Source organism: Nomascus leucogenys, chromosome 5 (assembly GCF_006542625.1).
Source record: "Nomascus leucogenys isolate Asia chromosome 5, Asia_NLE_v1, whole genome shotgun sequence".
NCBI lineage: Eukaryota > Metazoa > Chordata > Mammalia > Primates > Hylobatidae > Nomascus > Nomascus leucogenys.
In genome coordinates this window covers 74,589,895-74,610,020 of record NC_044385.1, presented here as the reverse complement: position 1 = coordinate 74,610,020, position 20,126 = coordinate 74,589,895, and the positions used below count along the sequence as shown (strand labels likewise).

Below are 20,126 nucleotides of genomic sequence, written 5' to 3'. Positions count from 1 at the left end.
TTGCATTTCTCTAATGACCAGTGATGATGAGCTTTTTTTCATATGTTTGTTGGCCACATAAATATCTTCTTTTGAGAAGTGTCTGTTCATATCCTTCACCCACTTTTTGATAGGGTTGTTTGTTTTCCTGTAAATTTAAGTTCCTTGTAGATTCTAGACTTTAGCCCTTTGTCAGATGGATAGATTGCAAAAATTTTCTCCCATTCTGTAGGTTGCCTGTTCACTCTGAAGATAGTTTCTTTTTCTGTGCAGAAGCTCTTTAGTTTAATTAGATCCCATTTGTCAATTTTGGCTTTTGTTGCCATTGCTTTTGGTGTTTTAGTCATGAAGTCTTTGCCCATGCCTATGTCCTGAATGGTATTGCCTAGGTTTTCTTCTAGGGTTTTTATGGTTTTAGGTCTTATGTTTAAGTCTTTAATCCATTTTGAGTTAATTTTTGTATATGGTGTAAGGAAGGGGTCCAGTTTCAGTTTTCTGCATATGGCTAGCCAGTTTTCCCAATATAATTTATTAAATAGGGAATCCTTTCCCCATTGCTTGTTTTTGTCAGGTTTGTCAAAGATCAGATGGTTGTAGATGTGTGGCATTATTTCTGAGGTCTCTGTTCTGTTCCGTTGGTTTATTTATCTGTTTTGGCACCAGTACCATGCTGTTTACATTATTGTGGCCTTGTAGTATAGTTTGAAGTCAGGTAGCGTGATGCCTCCAGCTTTGTTCTTTTTGCTTAGGATTGTCTTGGCTATATGGGCTTTTTTTAGGTTCCATATAAAATTTAAAGTAGTTTTTTCCAATTCTGTGAAGAAAGCCAAAGGTAGCTTGATGGGGATAGCATTGAATCTATAAATCACTGTGGGCAGTATGGCCATTTTCATGCTATAATTCTTCCTATCCATGAGCATGGAATGTTTTGCCATTTGTTTGTGTCCTCTCTTATTTCCTTGAGCAGTGGCTGCTCTTAATATTTTTTCCTTCATTTCAACCTTGATGAATCTGACGATTATATGTCCTGGGGTTGCTCTTCTCGAGGAGTATCTTTGTGGTGTTCTCTGTATTTCCTGAATTTGAATGTTGGCCTGTTTTGTTGGGTTGGGGATGTTCTCCTGGATAATATCCTGTAGAGTGTTTTCTAACTTGGTTCCACTCTCCCTGTCACTTACAGGTACACCAATCAAACATAGGTTTGGTCTTTTCACATAGTCCCCTATTTCTTGGAGGCTTTGTTCGTTCCTTTTCATTCTTTTTTCTCTAATCTTGTCGTCACACTTTATTTCATTAAGTTGATCTTCAATCTCTGATATCCTTTTTTTCTGCTTGATCGATTCAGCTATTGGTACTTGTGTATGCTTCACAAAGTCCTCATGCTGTGTTTTTTCAGTTCCATCAGGTCATTTATGTTCTTCTCTAAACTAGTTATTCTAGTTAGCAATTCCTCTACCCTTTTTTCAAAGTTCTTAGCTTCCTTGCATTGGGTTAGAACATGCTCCTTTAGCTAGGAGGAGTTTGTTATTACACACCTTCTGAAGCCTACTTCTGTCAATTCGTCAAACTCCCCTTGCTGGGGAGGAGTTGTCATTCTTTGGAAGAGAAAAGGTGCTCTGGTTTTTGGAATTTTCAGCCTTTTTGTGCTGGTTTTTCCTCATCTTCATGGATTTATCTACCTTTGGTCTTTGATGTTGGTGACTTTCAAATGGGGTTTCTGTGTGGACGTCCTTTTTGTTGATGTTGATGCTATTCATTTCTGTTTGTTAGTCCTCCTTCTAACAGTCAGGCCCCTCTGCTGCAGGTGTGCTGGAGTTTGCTGGAGGTCCACTCCAGACCCTGTTTGCCTGGATATCACCAGCAGAGGTTGCAGAAGAGCAAAGATTGCTGCCTGTTCCTTCCTCTGGAAGCTTCATCCCAGAGGGGCATCCACCAGATGGCAGCTGGAGCTCTCCTGTATGAGGTGTCTGTTGATTCCTGCCAGAGGTGTTTCCCAGTCAGGAGGCACGGGGGTCAGGGACCCACTTGAGGAGACAGTCTGTCCCTTAGCAGAGCTTGAGCACTGTGCTGGGAGATCTGCTGCTCTCTTCAGAGCCAGCAGGCAGGAACATTTAAGTCTGCTGAAGATGTGCCCACAGCTGCCCCTTCCCCCAGGTGCTCTGTCCCAGGGAGATGGGAGTTTTATCTATAGGCCCCTGACTGGGGCTGCTGCCTTTCTTTCAGAGATGCCCTGCCCAGAGAGGAGGAATCTAGAAAGGCAGTCTGGCTACAGTGGCTTTAGGGAGCTGCAGTAGGCTCTGCCCAGTTCGAACTTCCTGGTGGCTTTGTTTACACTGTGAGGGGAAAACTCAAGCCTCAATAATGGGGGATGCCCCTCCCCCTACCTAGATCTAGCATCCCAGGTCAACCTCATAGTGCTGTGATGGCAGCGAGAATTTCAAGCCAGTGGATCTTAGCTTGCTTGGCTCCATGGGGGTGGGATCCACTGAGGTAGACCACTTGGCTCCCTGGCTTCAGCCCCCTTTCCAGGGGATTGAATGGTTCTGTCTCACTGTCGTTCCAGGCACCACTGGAGTATGAAAGAAAACTCCTACAGCTAGCTTGGTGTCTGCCCAAACAGCCACCCAGTTTTGTGCTTGAAACCCAGGGCCCTGGTGGTGTAGGCACCCGAGGGAATCTCCTGGTCTGTGGGTTGCGAAGACTATGGGAAAAGCATAGTATTTGGGCCGGAATGCAATGTTCCTCACGACACAGTCTGTCACAGCTTCCCTTGGGTGGGGGAGGGAGTTCCCCAACCCCTTGTGCTTCCCGGGTAAGGTGATGCCCCATCCTGCTTAGCTTGCCCTCTGTAGGCTGCAAGATCTGTCTAACCAGTCCCAACGAGATGAGCTGGGTACCTCAGTTGGAAATGGAGAAGTCACCTGCCTTCTGGGTTGATCTGGCTGGCAGCTGCAGACTGGAGCTGTTCCTATTTGGCTATCTTGCCAGCCCATCCTAAATATTTTCTTATGTAAAAGTATGTTGGCCAAGTACTTGTGTAACTGAATGAAGAAATTTGCTAATATTTGGTGACCACAGAAAAAGAGTATGACAGAATCCAATTAGTAAGTCAGCTACATTTGACACATTTAAAGGAGACTCAATGTTTATGTGACTTACCAAAATTTAATACAAGAAAATAGTTAATAACTAGTACTTCTATGTTCTCCATATAGTAAGCACCCCTCTGAAACAGTATAATGCATCAGTCAGAAGACCTGATGCATTTAACACAAGGAAGCGGAAATGATACCCTAAATATTCTGTAAGTATACATATTTCATATTTATAAATAGTTCATCAATCACTAAGCCTTATATTTAGTAACCCTGCCAGCTCTGATGAAGAAACAGGGACCAGATTCGTTTAAACAACCACAAAATTGAACAACATAAATAAAAGAATACTTTTTACACAATAAACAACAGGCAATACAGAACAGCAAACCCTGGGAGAAGGAAAACAAATAGTGAGCCTCACTATTGCCACAGCTTACTGCCTTGGGACAGTTTATGGTCCACAGTCCAGAGATGAGAAACTGGAATGCAGCCCAGTGGTCCCCCAGTTGAAGAAACAGAGTTAAGAAATGGGAGATGCCAAGGCAAACTAAAATTAGCAGGACAGAATACTAGAGAGAAGAAAGCTTGAGTCTTTAGCTGAGTACTGATCAGTGCATGGATGTGAGGATACTACTCAAAACCAGGGAAGAACCATGGGAAGGAGTAGAATCCTTCCAGGAGCTGACACAGGGTCAGGAAGAGTTCTGCTTTCCACTAGCCAGAGTGGAAAAACCTTGTCATATATGGGACATTCAGTAAAGTACTCAGAAGAGCAATGCCTGGATAGTGAAGGAAAATCAGCTATTGATTAAAGACTGCTCTGACTGTGTCCAAAAACGAAAACCAGATAAATAAATAAATGAAGCCGTGGCTCACGCTTGTAATCCCAGCACTTTGGGAGGCCGAGGCGGGCGGATCACAAGGTCAGGAGATCAAGACCACGGTGAAACCCCGTCTCTACTAAAAATACAAAAAATTAGCCGGGCGTGGTGGCGGGCGCCTGTAGTCCCAGCTACTCGGAGAGGCTGAGGCAGGAGAATGGCGTGAACCCGGGAGGCGGAGCTTGCAGTGAGCCGAGATTGCGCCACTGCACTCCAGCCTGGGTGACAGAGCCAGACTCCGTCTCAAAAAAAAAAAAAAAAAAAAAAATGAAGCCTTAAAAAAGTCAAATTATTTCCAGATAATTTAATTGTGTTCCAAAACACAGGTCAAAATAGTGAAAGGAATACAAAAATATTCAGGACCCACTAAAGCAAAATTCACAATATCTGGCACCTAACAAAAAAATCACCAAGCAGACAAAAAAGCAGAAACATACGATTCTTTAAAAAAAAAAAAAAAAAAAAAAAGAGAGAGAGAGAACTATCAGTCAAGAGAAACAGACCTAAAAAGACATAGGTACTAGACTTAGTAGGCAGGGACATTTAATAAGTTATAATACCTATATCCCATATGTTCAAGAAGGTAAAGAAAAGCATAAACATAATAAAAGTAGATATGGAAGATATAAAAAGGACCCAAATCAAATTTCTAGAAATGAAAAATATAGTAAGACTAAAAATACAATAAATGAGATTAATAGCAGATTAGATACCTCAGAAGAAAAAAATTAATAAACTTGAAGTCATAGCTTTAGAAGGTATTCAACATCAAATACAGAAAGAAAAACCTGCAGGAAAAAGATACAGCAAAAAAAGAACAAGGCCAGGCGTGGTGGCTCATGCTTGTAATCCCAGCACTTTGGGAGGCCAAGGTGGGTGGGTCACCTGAGATCAGGAGTTCGAGACCAGCCTGGCCAACATGGTGAAACCCCATCTCTACTAAAAATACAAAAATTAGCCAGGCATGGTGGCATGTGCCTTTAGTCCCAGTCACTCAGGAGGCTGAGGCAGGAGAATCGCTTGAACCTGGGAGGCAGAGGTTGCAGTGAGTTGAGATCATGCCACTGCACTCCAGCCTGGGCAAAAGAGTGAGGCTCCATCTCAAAAAAAAGAAAAAAAGAAACAAGGCAAACCAGAAGACAGTGGAGCAATATTTTTAAAGCACTCAAAGAAAAAACAAAAAGACTGTCAACCTAGAATTCAATACCCAGCAAAAGACCTTTTAAAAATAAAGGTAAAATGTTTTTTTCCAGACATAAAAGCTGGAAGAATTCATCACTAGTAGACATGCACACAAGATATGTTTTTTGTTGGCTGGGTGCGGGGGTTCACACCTGTAATCCCAGCACTTTGGGAGGCCGAGGCAGGCAAATCACGAGGTCAGGAGTTTGAGACCAGCCTGATCAACATGGTGAAACCCTGTCTCTACTAAAAATATAAAAATTAGCCAGGCATGGTGGCGTGTGCCTGTAATCCCAGCTACTCAGGAGGCTGAGGCAGGAGAATAGCTTGAACCCAGGAGGTGGAGGTTGCAGTGAGCCAAGATCGCGCCACTGCACTCCAGCCTGGGTGACAGAGAGAGACTCCATCTCAAAAAGAAAAAAAAAATAGAAATGCCTTTTGTTTGTTTTATAAGAATAGAGACACAGTTTTGCTTTGTTGCCTAGGCTTGTTTTGAACTCCTGGCTTCAAGAGATCCTCCCGCCTCAGCCCCGCTAAGTGTTGGGATTACAGGTATCAGCCACTGCCCCTGGCCAAGAAATGCCAAAAAAAAAAAAAAAAAAAAAAAAAAAAAAAAAAAAGTTTTACAGTCAGAAGGAAAACAAAAGGAATCTGGATCTACACAAGGAAGGAAGAGTACTGGAAAGGAAAATATGTAATCAAATAAAAATATCTTTTTTCTCTTGTTTTGAACTCTCTTTAAGAGATAATTAGTTTAAAACAAAAGTTATCAATGTATTGTAGAGCTTATAACTTCTGTTGAAGCAAAATGTATGACAACAACAGCCCAAAGGTTGGAAAAGGGAAAATGGAAATATACTATTCTAAGATTCTTATACTATATGTGAAGTAATGTAATACTATTTAAAGACTATGAAAGATTAAAGATGCATATATAAATCAAAAAACACCAATTACAAAATAAAACAAAGAAGTATAGACAGTAAGCCTACAAAGAAGGCAAAACAGAGTTTTAAAAATTCAATCCAAAAGAAGGCCGAAAAAGAGGAAAGGGAGGAAAAGGAGATGAGAAAAATAGAAAATGAATAATAAGATGGAGAATTTAAACCCAACCATATCAATAGTCACATTAAATTTAAATCTAAACATCCCAATTAAAAGGCAGATATTGTTAAACGAGATTTAAGAAAGCAATGCCCAACTATATGCTGCCTATAAGAAAATCACTTCTTTAAGAATAAAGACACATATAAGTTAAATAAAGAATGGGGAAAATATCCCATGTTAATATTAATGAAAAGAAAGCTGGAATGGCTTTACTAATATCAGGCACAAGTAATTTTCAGAGCAAACAATATTACCAGGGATAAAGAGAGGGTCATTTTATAATGATTAAAGGGGTAAATTCATCAAAGGACATTACAAATCTAATGCTTTATGCACCTAAATTCTATATGTTAGACATTGGATTAGGTATTGAGAGAGAGATCCGTATTTTTTTTAAGTGAGCCAGGAGTTTTGCTTTCAGGACCTCTCTAGCCCTCTGCCCCATTTAGTCCCACTTGTCTCCTGGTTACTCCCCTCAAGCATTAAAGATGTTAGTCTTTAGTTCAGTCACATTCCTCCTCGCTACATGTCCTGGACTCTTGCTCACTGTACTTTTTGGTTCCTTGACCAGGATCCTCATGCACTCCCAAGATCTGTTCTTAGAATACAGTAAACTACTCAGAAATGTTCTGTCTCCAGAAATTCTAAGGTGAAACAACTCTTTGACTACAACCTCCTACACTTTCACTCTCATTATTACTCCCACTACATCTATTAAACTTCATTAAATTCATTAAGTTCAACTTCATTATTTAATGAATGAATTATTTAATGAAATATCCTGTTACTTTTTGTTTGTTTGTTTTGGGGTTGTTTGTTTGTTTTGTTTGTTTTTGAGGCAGGGTCTCCTTCTACCACACAGGCTGGAGTGCTGTGGTGCAATCACAGCTCACTGCAGCCTTAACATCCCAGGCTCAGGCAATTCTCCCAGTTCAGCCTCCCAAGTACCACAGGTGTGTGCCACCACACCTGGCTAATTTTAAAAATTATTTGTAGAAACAGGGTCTCCCTATGTTGCCAAGGCTGGTTTTGAACTCGGGCTCAAGCAATCCTCTCACCTTGGCTTCCCAAAGTGCTGGGATTACAGGTGTGAGACACTGCACCCTGCCAAATATCCTGTTTCTTAAAACCTCTACTTTCACTATGAATCTCCTATCTTCTCTCTGCAGGTGAAAACTCCAAAGCTTAACATTCTAACCACTCTAGGGAGGGAGGATGGGAGGAAGAGAGCTGAGTGTGCACCAAGGAGCGGTAAGATGCCAGACTTGTGAGTGAAGAAGCATCTTGGAAGTGGACCCTATAGCTCCAGACACCTGCTGACACATAGTCAGGGACAAACCACCCAGTCAAGTTCTCCCCAAATTCCTGACCCAAAAAATCATAAGCAAAATAAAATATTTGTTTAAAGCCACTAATTTGTTATCTGGCAATAGAGAATACTTCTAATGTCTCTTTTCCATCAATATTTAAACCCTACCTTTCTCATTTAAAAAATATGTATATATTCCCTCCACTTCACATACATCAAGCTGTATCTTTACTTCTGTTATATCTTTATTTCTCTTCACAGGCAAAACTTTTGGTAAAAGCCATCTATTATGACGGTGTCCACTTTATCTCTCATTCAGATCTCATCCTATCCCCACCTCTTCATTTAACAGTTCTTGTTGACTGTCACCAGTGACTTCATTGTTGCTAAAACTTTTCAGCTCTTATCTGAAAAGTCTGAGTGAGCAAGCACTCACTCAGACTTTGTAATGCTCTCTCTCTCCTTTTCCTTTTCTTCAATTTTTATTTTATTTTATTTATTTTTTTTTTTTGAGACAGAGTCTCGCTCTGTCACTGAGGCTGGAGTGCAGCGGCACAATCTTGGCTCACTCAACCTCCGCCTCCCGGGTGCAAGCGATTCTCATGCCTCAGCCTCACAAGTAGCTGGAATTACAGGCATTCACCATCACACCCAGCTGATTTTTGTATTTTTAGTAGAGACAGGGTTTTGTCATGTTGGTCAGGCTAGTCTCGAACTCCTGGCCTCAAGTGATCCACCTGCCTCAGCCTCCCAAAGTGCTGGGATTACAGGCGGAAGCCATTGCACCTGGTCGGTCTCTCTATGATACCACTTCTCCTGATTTTCCTCTTATCTTCCTGGCTGTTCTATTTCGATCTCTTTTGTAGGCACAGGCTTCTCTTTTCTGTCCATCCTTTAAATGTTAGAGCTCCTCAGAATTCTATCTTTAGCCTCCTTCTCTTCTCATACTATATTCTTCCCTCAAGTGATCTTATCCCTTCTCCAAACTTCAGTTACTCAGCAAAGCATAAGGATTAATAGCTTTGGAGCCAGAAAGACCTGGGTTCAAATCATAGATTTTGCCATTTAGCTTGTGTGGTCTACGGCAAGTTATTAAACTTTTCTAAGCATTCATTTCCTGATCTAGGGTAAACTACCTCATGGATTATTATGAAAATTAAATTTAAGAAGTGCTCACCAAAGTGCCTGGCACAAGATAAACTGTCAAAAAAGGGTGGCATTTTTTATTACACATGTGTGGCAGCTCTTAGATCCATAATCTCAGCCTAGATTTCTTTCCTAAGTTCCAGACACACATATCCAACTGCTACTTGACACCTCTATTGAAATGACCTATAATTACTTAAAACTCAATCAAATGAAATTCATCTTCCCAAGCAAACCTCATTCAATCCTAGATATCTTATTTTAATGAATGACACTACTATCCACTTAAGTTATACAAGCCAGAAACCTGCATGTCATCATAAGTTGACTCCTCTCTGTCCTTTACCCTTATGTAATTAACTGCTACATTTTATAATACAATGTCAGATATTGTTTAAGTACTTTACATGAATTTAACATGAGATATGCACATATAGTAAAACAAAGTTTATAAATGACTAGTAAGTATATAGATAATAAACAATTTAAGACTAAATGAGGAAAGAATGACTATAGACTAGGATGATCAGGAAAGGCAAAATGGACCTTAAAATCTGGTCAAGAAGAAGGCAGAGGAAAGCATTTCAAGACTCAGGGATAGGCAAAAACAAACATGGCTGTGTGAGTGAAAGACAAGTCTGAGTGGGGAAGAGAATATAGGCAAAGGTTCTCAAACTTTTTGGACTCAAAACCCTTTTATATTCTTAAAATTACTAAGGACCCCAAAAGCTTTTGTTTGTGTGGGTTAAATCTATTAATATTTACTTTGTTAGTAATTAAAACTTAATTTAGTTAAAATTTAATTAAAACTGAAAAATTAAAAAAATTACATCCTATACAATTCACTCATTTAATGTGTACAATTCAATAGTTTTTAGTATATTCACAGAGATGATAAAAGTGTTATAAAATTGACTATAATAGTGAGTCAATTTTACAACATTTTCATTATCTCAAAAAGAAACACCATATTGTCTAGCCATCATCCTCGAAACACCTAGTCCTCCCCACCAGCTTTAGGCAACCAATAATCTACTTCCTATCTCTACTGAATTGTCTCTTGTGGACATTTTATATAAATGAATTTATACAATATGTAGTTTTCTGTGACTGGCTTTTTTCAACATCATGTTTTCGAGGTGGTTATATATTCTTCCATTAGGAAGCATAAAGTAGCTAATAGCTTTTTTATATTAAAGGATGTTGAGGGCTCAAAAAAACTTGAGAAAATTTAAAAATATTTATCTTAATAAACCCATTATGTTAACATAAATAATTTTTAATTAAAAATAACCATATTCTACAAAACAAAAAAGATAGAACAATAGCACTGTTTTATGATCTTCTGAATGTGTTTACTATCTGGCATAATAGAAAAGAGCCGAATTTTCCTATCTTCTTCTACATTTACTTTGTTGCAATATGCTGTTTAGGTTGAAGTATACAAAGAAAAATCTGGCCTCATACGGAAAGAGGAGGAGTACTTTAATACCCTTTTCAGATAATTATGGTTATTGTTTTCTGACACTACGCCAAAACTCAACAAGTCATAGTTTCTTAAAGATTAGTTGCAGGGTGGAACTGGAAACAATCTTATTGAACCGAAATAAATTTTTCGTATTTTAAGACCTTAAAATCCATTGGTTTATCTTGAACTTTTAATGAATCTCTTACCCATGAATGATTTTATAACGATGTATTTGGTCATTTGGAAATACTGTTTCACTGAATTATGTACTTCTTGTAAATGTTTACAAATCTCTGTATACAATATTTTAAAAATCACATTCATTGATATCACCACCAATTTCATCAGCAAAGTATTTTATATATTAGGACTCTGTCAAGCTTTCAGTGGTGGATACAAGTTTCTAAAATTCTAATTTTTACTTGAAAACACAAAATTTATCATTGGCAACCTTTACTGTCAGTTGTTTTCTTTGAAGTGACAGGCTCACTTTGTTCACTTTCAAGAATCTACTACATACCCAAGCATGAATAAACACAACTGCTCATCAGTCTTACAAGTAACACATGTGTTTCACGAAAAGAGTGACGGGTTCAGTTCACAATTCAACCAATAAAATAAGTATTTTTCCTCAAGACAACTATCATACTTTGGTATGCAACTCTCTACATACTTCAATTTCATCACATTGAATATTAAAAAGACATACTCAAGAGTAGAGATTAAAAAAAAATATATCATACAGGTCTGTAGCCTAGAAGCAACAGGCTATTTCTACCCTGATGTGTAGTAGGCTATACCACCTAGGTTTGTGTAAGCACACTCTATGATGTTCACACAATGACAAAATTGCCTAAATGAAGTGTTTCCTAGAATGTATCCCCATCATTTAGCAATGCCTAACCAAAGTTAACTTAAAGCTCCCATTCTAGTTTTTTTGTTTTTATTTTTTATTTTTTTGAGACAGAGTCTTGCTGTGTTATCTCAGCCTCCCAAGTACCTAGGACCACAGGAACATGCCACCATGCCACCACACCTAGCTTTTTTTTTTTTTTTTTTTTAGAGATGGGGTCTTGCTTTGTTGTCCAGGCTGGTCTTGAACTTCTGGGCTCAAATGATCCTCCCACCTCAGCCCCCCAAAATGCTGGGGTTACAGGTGTGCACCACACACCTGGCCTAAAGCTCCTATTCTATAAACCTGCATTTGGTTTCTTTGACCTTCTTTCTATGCTGGATAATTTTAGAATTGTATCCTGAACATCATAAATGTTAAATTGTGAAGATCTTAAATTCTGTTATTTTTCTAAAATGAGAATGGTTTTGTTGTAAGAAACAATTATCTTTGCTTAACTTGAACTGTTCTGTTTATTGGGCAGCAACTCCAGTCTCAGTTCAGATCTTTTGCCCTTCATTTGGCTGCTCTGAGTCTGTGACACACAGGAATTATTCAGGTTTCAGACAGAATCTGGGTACCCTTTCTTGGCTCTTTCCCTTGCAGGATTCTTCCACTCTCTTCAGTGGCCGAGGTTTCCCCAGCTTCAATTTTCCAGTTTCCCTGGTGAAGAGACCCATAGTTTTCCCACTGACATCCCTGCCCTACCTTACTGTCCTTCCCTATACCTACTGCACTTAGCCCCAGACTAAAAGCCTTCTCCTCAGGCTCCCAGCTCCCCTCTTCTCTTTCTCAGCTACAGTCTGTTCTTCCTGTTCAGTAATTTCAGTCAGTTACTTTTTATATTCCAAATAGGTAGTATAGTGGTCTTTTTTGCAGAAAGTCATATGGTAGGGTCTTCTTCCAACATTACCAGATGAATAGGTCCTCCACAGGAGGTTTTTACCTGAGGAATTAGCATGATGAGATTTACATTATGAGCAGATTTCTCTGGCTGCTGTGAGAAAAATGGTCTCAAGGTAGCAAATGAGAGATCAATAGGAAGAGTCCAGAATAGTCCAGGAAAGACAGACCATATAGGGAATAAAGCATCTGACATACATTGATTTATAAACATTTATTGAAAAAATATGATAAATTATGAAAATACTGAAACTAAGGCATCCAAATTTCATTTCATCACCTGCTGGCATTATAAACCTCTTAACAGATTTAATATGGCCAAACTCTTGGAAGTCATTTCATCTAACCCTTAGGTATGATGCATTCTAAAGCACCTGTAATCCCCCAAATTTTCAGAGAATGAGATTTCACTAGGTTTCTCAACAGACTTTTCCAGCATCTTACACTCATATATTGCCCGTTAATCTCTCTGGGATGAAAAGAAACAGAAGTGGGCTTTTTCCTTCTTGATTTATTTTTTCTCAAGGCTATCAAGCAAAAATGCTGAACCCAGTTCCCCACACAACCATTAAAAATAAGATGATGTTCTTTCTTTCATTAAATTATTGGCAGGAGAGAAGTAAGCAGCACCTCATTTGAAATCTCCCTCAGTCAACAACTCTGTGTGAATATGTTCCTATCAATCTACAGTTTTAACAAGAATTTTTTATTATGACACAGAATCGAAAGACTATGAAAGCTTGCTCTGGGTCTTTATCTGGGTGTGGTTTACACGGATGTGTTCAATTTGTGACAAATTCACCAAACTGTCACTTGAGATATATACTTTTCTCAATATGTGTTATATTTCAAATTTAAAAAAAAGTCTGTGAAAATGCAAATGTATCTATGCCATATCCCTTCTCTATAATGTCAATTATTCTCACAGGAAAAATACACAGTATCCTATTTGTGTGGCATAACATCTTCACAAAGTCATCCACTACCACTCAAGGTTTTTATGATTAAAAATGTAATATAAGACTCAAACACTAAAAATATATGACTAAATAAAAGTCTCTATAGCTTCATCTGCCAGAGATACTACATTTAATATTTAAATTCAGAGGCTTATGACTTCCACATCTCCTATTGTAAATCAGTCATACTCTTTTTCAAACTTTGGGCTTGTCACTTTTTCTCCAAAAATTCTCAAAAATAAAGGAATATTGTTTAGAAGCCCTAAATAACTGAGCTAAACAGGTCAATTTTTAAACAGTAAATTTCTATTACTTCCTCCACAATTTTCCAAGCCTTTATCTTTTTTGTATCTTCACAATATCTCTCTCAATTCAAGGCATATGGTGTATGTTCAATAAATATGTATTGATAGAAATAAAATTAATTCTCTAAAAGAAATAACAATAGTCACTTTCAGATGATACAGGAATATCTCAATATCAATTTCTGGGAGGAGAGGACACATAAGCCTTTAAAAAGTACTCTATGTGCTTATTTTATTTACTTATCTATTTATTTATTTTTACTTTCACTTAATTCCCCAGATTCAGAAAGCTTTCTTCTAAGTACTCCTTTTCAAGTGTAAATTCATTCCATAAGTAGTTATGAAATTCAATAATAGGAGTGTAACATTCTTTTATCAATTTCCCATGTTTCTCTCCTCTATTCACTCTGTCTATATGGCAATACAAGAAAACACTAAGAAATAAATTATCACTTAGTCATTAAAAATTCAAAACATAAGGAAATTAAAACTAAGGTTACATGTGCAAATTAGGATTATGGCATACCTAAAGTCTTAATTTTTTAATTACCATTTCTATATACTGATACAAATTAAAAGATACATACTTAACATGCAACACAGTTTCAAAAGAAACCATTAATCTACAAATCTGATGATTCACAAAGTATTATCCAACTATGTAGATTTGAAGACCATAACCTAAAGTTGCCACTTTTATTAAAACAAAAGCCTTATCAATAGTCATAATGCTATAAAGAGAATCCTAGACAATATAATTTGTGCCCCTATATTGATCGAATCAATACCTATAATTGAATAATAGTATAGATTTTTATACTTTAATAATGGGAAAAAATGAATCCTACTATATTTAACAAGAAAAAAATGCACTTTTTAATAATCTAAATAGCATAATCTCACAATTTAAGAGCAGACATTTACATTTTCAAATATATAACAACTGTACTTTAAATAAATTATCTAAATACTTTAAAGAATCCTGTTTTGGTTTAGAACAGGGCCCTCAGAAGTAATACCACACATCTACAACCATCTGATCTTTGACAAACCTGACAAAAACAAGAAATGGAGAAAGGATTCCCTATTTAATAAATGGTGCTGGGAAAACTGCCTAGCCATATGTAGAAAGCTGAAACTGGATCCCTTCCTTACACCTTATACAAAAATTAATTCAAGATGGATTAAAGACTTAAATGTTAGACCTAAAACCATAAAAACCCTAGAAGAAAACCTAGGCAATACCATTCAGGACATAGGCATGGGCAAAGACTTCATGATTAAAACACCAAAAGCAATTGCAACAAAAGCCAAAATTGACAAATGGGATCTAATTAAACTAAAGAGCTTCTGCACAGCAAAAGAAATTACCATCAGAGTGAACAGGCAACCTACAGAATGGGAGAAAATTTTTACAATCTACCCATCTGACAAAGGGCTAATATCCAGAATCTACAAAGAACTCAAACAAATTTACAAGAAAAAATCAAACAACCCCATCAAAAAGTGGGTGAAGGATATGAACAGACACTTCTCAAAAGAAGACATTTATGTGGCCAACAGACACATGAAAAAATGCTCATCATCACTGGCCATCAGAGAAATGCAAATCAAAACCACAATGAGATACCATTTCACACCAGTTAGAATGGCCATCATTAAAAAGTCAGGAAACAACAGATGCTGGAGAGGATGTGAAGAAATAGGAACACTTTTACACTGTTGGTGGGACTTTAAACTAGTTCAACCATTGTGGAAGAGAGTGTGGGGATTCCTCAAGGATCTAGAACCAGAAATACCATTTGACCCAGCCATCTCATTACTGGGTATATACCCAAAGGATTATAAATCATGCTGCTATAAAGACACATGCACACATATGTTTATTGTGGCACTATTCACAATAGCAAAGACTTGGAAGCAACCCAAATGTCCAACAATGATAGACTGGATTAAGAAAATGTGGCACATATATACCATAGAATACTATGCAGCCATAAAAAAGGATGAGTTCATGTCCTTTGTAGGGACATGGACATAGCTGGAAACCATCATTCTGAGCAAACTATTGCCAAGACAGAAAACCAAACACTGTATGTTCTCACTCATAGGTGGGAATTGAAAAATGAGAACACTTGGACACAGGGTGGGGAACATCACACACCGAGGCCTGTCACGGGGTAGGGAGAGGAGGGAGGGATAGCATTAGGAGATATATCTAATGTAAATGACGAGTTAATGGGTGCAGCACACCAACATGGCACATGTATACATATGTAACAAAACTGCACGTTGTGTACATGTACCCTAGAACTTAAAGTATTAAAAAAAAAATTCTGTTTTGTTTTAAAGTGCCATGTTTTAAGAAAAGCTATTCTTAAATAAATCACTGTGCTGTATTAGATGGTTTAGGGTGCTCGAATAAAGCTCCATTCTAATATTCCACTTGATTCTTGGGCTACAGACTGAAATAACATTATTCATTAAATTCCCTATTTGTTCTTGAGGTAGATGTTAAGAAATACCTCTCACTAACGATAATTTGTTAGCCATATGCACATGAATGAATTTCTTCAATTATTTAGCTACTTACTGAGAGCCATGCAAGGGATTCCATGATTCGATGTTCACATCGTTCTAAATGTTTTATCATTTCTCTTGTCAAGTTGCCTTCTGCCTTGATAAAACTTTCAATCACTTTGTAAAAATCAAAGGCTTTTAAATTAAGCACATTCAGAATCCATGGGAAAGACAAATCTGTTCCAGAATCAAGATTCTGAGATGTACTTCCTAAAAATGGAAAAAAAAAAGTAACTATTTATGAAATATTAACCCTTGAGCTAGGTATTTTTTTGGAAGGTATTATCAGACAAAGAAAACAGTAGAAAGGTTAAACAATTTTTATTTAGAGCAGAATTTTTTATTTTAGAGTCTACGGACTCATAGGAAATAGCCTTCCAATTTTGAGTGCATGCACATCTGTGTTTTTCCTAGAGAAAGGACTTAGAGCTTATCTCAAATTTTCAAAGATTTAAATACCCTAAACTTAAATCAGGAACAGATTTAGTATCTTATCAGCCATTCATTAGCATATCTATTTTAATTCTCATTAATCCTTGGTAAGAGGATAGACAGATTCTTCAAGATTCTGCTAATTTCATTAGTTACAAAATGGTATCTCTTTAAAATACACATTTCTTGGTTATAAATGAGGATTCAGTTTTCCTTATTTGTTTACTAATAAGGAAACTAAAAGTTCCTCTTTTTCTGTGTTTTGCATCCTTATACAAATGTTCCTTTTGTTTCTGCAAGCGAAACTTTCTTTTAACATTTGCAACATAATTTGCAAAGTGATATACATTTATATTTTTAAAAACACTGTAATTGGCCTTTGTTCTGTTTATCCGGTGGATTCTAGCTTCAATCTTTAGTTTCATAACCATGGAGGTTATAGCAGTGCTTCCATATCAGTAGAGGCCACTCTTGAATACTCCTTTGGCACTCTACAATCTCAAAGGTCTTCGGAGGGATTTCAAAAGGTACCTTTTTTGGATTCAGTATACCAGTATGCTCAGAAGAGGAGCCTAGTGAATATTATCCCCAAGATGGCCTCAAATAACTCAAATAAGCCTCTTAAATGGCTTATAATGACCAATTACATTCTTCAGTATATAGTGATCTAAAATAAGCATTCCTTCCCCTTAACCTCACACTATCCCTCTCCCCCAACCAAAGAAACACACCACATTTTAACTTTAAATTGAACAAAAATGTTTATGTATGAAAATTTAACTTACTGCTATATGTGGCCATTACAATCTCAAGAGCGCATGCCAATAAAGACATATGAAAAACGTTGTCATTCAGAAGTTTGCTAAAAGAAAAAAAAAAAGATTATAAAATACTTACTTCTATAAAAAGAAAAAATTTTTTTACTAAAAGTAAAAAATTTACCTAAAATTTTGAATGGATAATCGTTCTTCTTCCTGAAACAGATAATTAAAAAAAAAAAAAAAAGAAGAAGAAGTTGTTTAATTGAAACCTTATTTGTGTCAGCATTGATTTTTTTTTTTTTTTTTTTAGATGGTGTCTCGCTCTGTTGCCAGGCTGGGGTGAAGTGGCACGATCTTAGCTCACTGCAACCTCCACCTCCCCGGTTCAAGGGATTCTCCTGCCTCAGCCTGCCGAGTAGCTGGGACTACAGGTGTGCACCACCACGCCCAGCTAATTTTTGTACTTTTAGTAGAGACAGGGTTTCACCATGTTGGCCAGGATGATCTTGATCTCTTGACCTCATGATCTGCCCACTTTGGCCTCCCAAAGTGCTGGGATTGCACGCGTGAGCCACCGCGCCTGGCTGAAATTTTTTTATATTGTTTTTAACTTACTGATTTAAGCATGGATTCCATTACTCGGTAATACAAGCGAACTCCAAGTTTGTATCGCTACAAACAAACAAAAAGAAAAATAAGAGCCTGCTATTTTAGAAAATCACAATTATGAATTTTTTTTTTTTTTTTTTGAGATGGAGTCTCACTGTTTTGCCCAGGCTGGCCTTCACACTCCTGGGCTCAAGAGATCCTCCTGCTATGGCCTCCCAAGAGGCTGGGATTATGGGCATGTACCACTATATCCAGCTGACAATTACTAATTGTTTAAAAAGCCTTTTCTTAAAACATACTTCTCACCCTTCTTAGAAATATTGCCGCCAAGACAACAAAAAAGCTAGCTTGTCTAAAACTCACGACTTAAGTATTAAGTGGTGATTAACATTCCCAAGTAAATTAACATGAGGGTAGGTCCAGTACCTGGATTTCCTTAACTCCATTTCACTTTATATCATTCATACTAAAGATAGGTTATGTGCCCAGTACTATTTTAAGCACTTTATGTACCTTATATAACATTTCTCATGACCTAGGACATGTATTTTCAAGATAGCTGTTTAGGATTAAGAGGACAGTCTTTGTCCATAAATTTAGTAAAACTGACATAGGCAAAAATCAGATCAAACTGACCTTATGAGCAAGAAGTTTTAGCCAAATAACTAGTTCCCATTATTTGAAAGAATAACCAAATTTTAGAGATATAAACACACACCATATTATTTCATTCCAAATTAAGAGCAAAAATCTTATGTATAATCATGCACCGCATAACAATGTTTTTGGTCAATAACTGACTGCATATTATCTAACAGTAGTCCCATAAGATTATAATGGAGCTGAAAAATTCCTATTGTTTAGTGTAATGTTGTAGTGCAATGCATTACTCACATCTTTGTGATGATGCTGACGTAAATAAACCTATTGCACTGCCAGTCATACAAAAGTATAGTACATACAATTATGTACAGTACACAATACTTAATAATGAATATGTTACTGGTTTATGTATTTATTATACTATACTTTTTATTAGTTTAGAGCATCCTCCTTCTACTTGTAAAAAAAAAAAAAAAGTTAACTGTAAAACACCCTCAGGCAGCTCCTTCAGGAGATATTCCAGAAGATAGTATCATCATCATAGGGGTTGACAGCTCTATGCATTTTATTGTCCCTGAAGACTTGGGACAGAATTTGGAGGCAGAAGACAGTGGTATTGTTAATCCTGATCCTGTGTAGGCCTAGGCTAATGCGTGTGTTTGTCTTTGTTTTTGGCAAAAATGTTTATGAAATTGAAAAAATTTTTAAATAGAAAAAAAGCGTATAGAATAAGGATTATAAAGAAAGAAAACATTTTTGTACAGCTGTACAAGGTGTTTGTGTTTTAAGCTAAGTGTTATTACAAGAGTCAAAAGTTTTTTACAAACTGAAGATTTACAAAGTAAAAAAGTCGCAGTGAGCTATGGTTAATTTACTAATGAAGAAAGAAAAAATGTTTATGAAATTAGTCTAGCCTAAGTGTAGTATTTATAAAGTCTACGATAGTGTACAGTCATGTCATAGGTAATGTTGTAGGCCTTCACATTCACTTGCCACTCACTCACTGACTCATTCAGAGCAACTTTCAATCCTGTAAGCTCCATTCATAGTAAGTGCTCTGTGCAGGTGTTCCATTTTTTATCTTTTGTACTATATCTTTACCTTTTCTATATTTGGATACATTTAGATACACAAATGGTAACACATTATGTTACCATTACCGACAGTATTCAGTACACGTGCTGTAGAGGCCTGTAGCCTAGGAACAAATAGGCTGTATCATACAGCTTAGATGTACAATCGGCTATACCATCTAGGCTTGTACAAACACACTCTACCAGGTTCACACAACAAAACTGCCTAATGATGCATTTGTCAGAACATATCCCTGTTAAGTGGTGCGTGGCTGTAGAATCAAAAAGAACCATTAAATATCAATGTTTAAAACACTGATGGCATCAAAATATAACCTCACTACACTGAAATACATGTGTACAGTGGACTCCAGTTTTCCAATATATTTTTGTATATTATCCTCATTAATGCCACACAACAAAGCAGAGCAAATATAGAACCTGAATCTCAGAGAAGTTAAATGACATGTCCAAGATCAACAATGGTAGAACCAAATATAAAGCCAGGGCTGTCACTCCATGGCCCATGCTCCTACCTATTATATTAGCTTTAGATTTCCTGAAATAATAATAATATCACTCAATAATATCACTGACAAATGGCATGTGTAGTTCCATTCACATTAGGATATGCATACATGAACAGTCATACATGTAGAAGTCAAAGCAAAATCAAAAATTTAATATCAAAGATTTCAATTTTTTTCTTAGTTGTATACTTTCCAAAATTTCTACAATGGCTATGTGTTCCTTTATTACATAGTTTTTATAATGGGGTGGGAGGTAGTTTTCCATAGTTTCCCATAAATAGCAGCATACATAGGCAGCAGGGATATAGT

The 20,126-nt window shown here is 37.0% G+C and overlaps 1 protein-coding gene across 1 annotated transcript in view; it reads right to left on the bottom strand.

The window, feature by feature from the left end:
• Window positions 1–20,126, bottom strand: part of RB1 (RB transcriptional corepressor 1) — a 186,319-nt gene that overhangs the window by 78,919 nt on the left and 87,274 nt on the right. The window contains exons 14-17 of the mRNA XM_003270074.4: window positions 17,618–17,674; window positions 17,184–17,215; window positions 17,027–17,103; window positions 15,823–16,019 (exon numbers count right to left, since the gene is read on the bottom strand). Coding sequence (XP_003270122.3) covers window positions 15,823–16,019; window positions 17,027–17,103; window positions 17,184–17,215; window positions 17,618–17,674 — 363 coding nt within the window. The remainder of the gene's footprint in view (window positions 1–15,822; window positions 16,020–17,026; window positions 17,104–17,183; window positions 17,216–17,617; window positions 17,675–20,126) is intronic.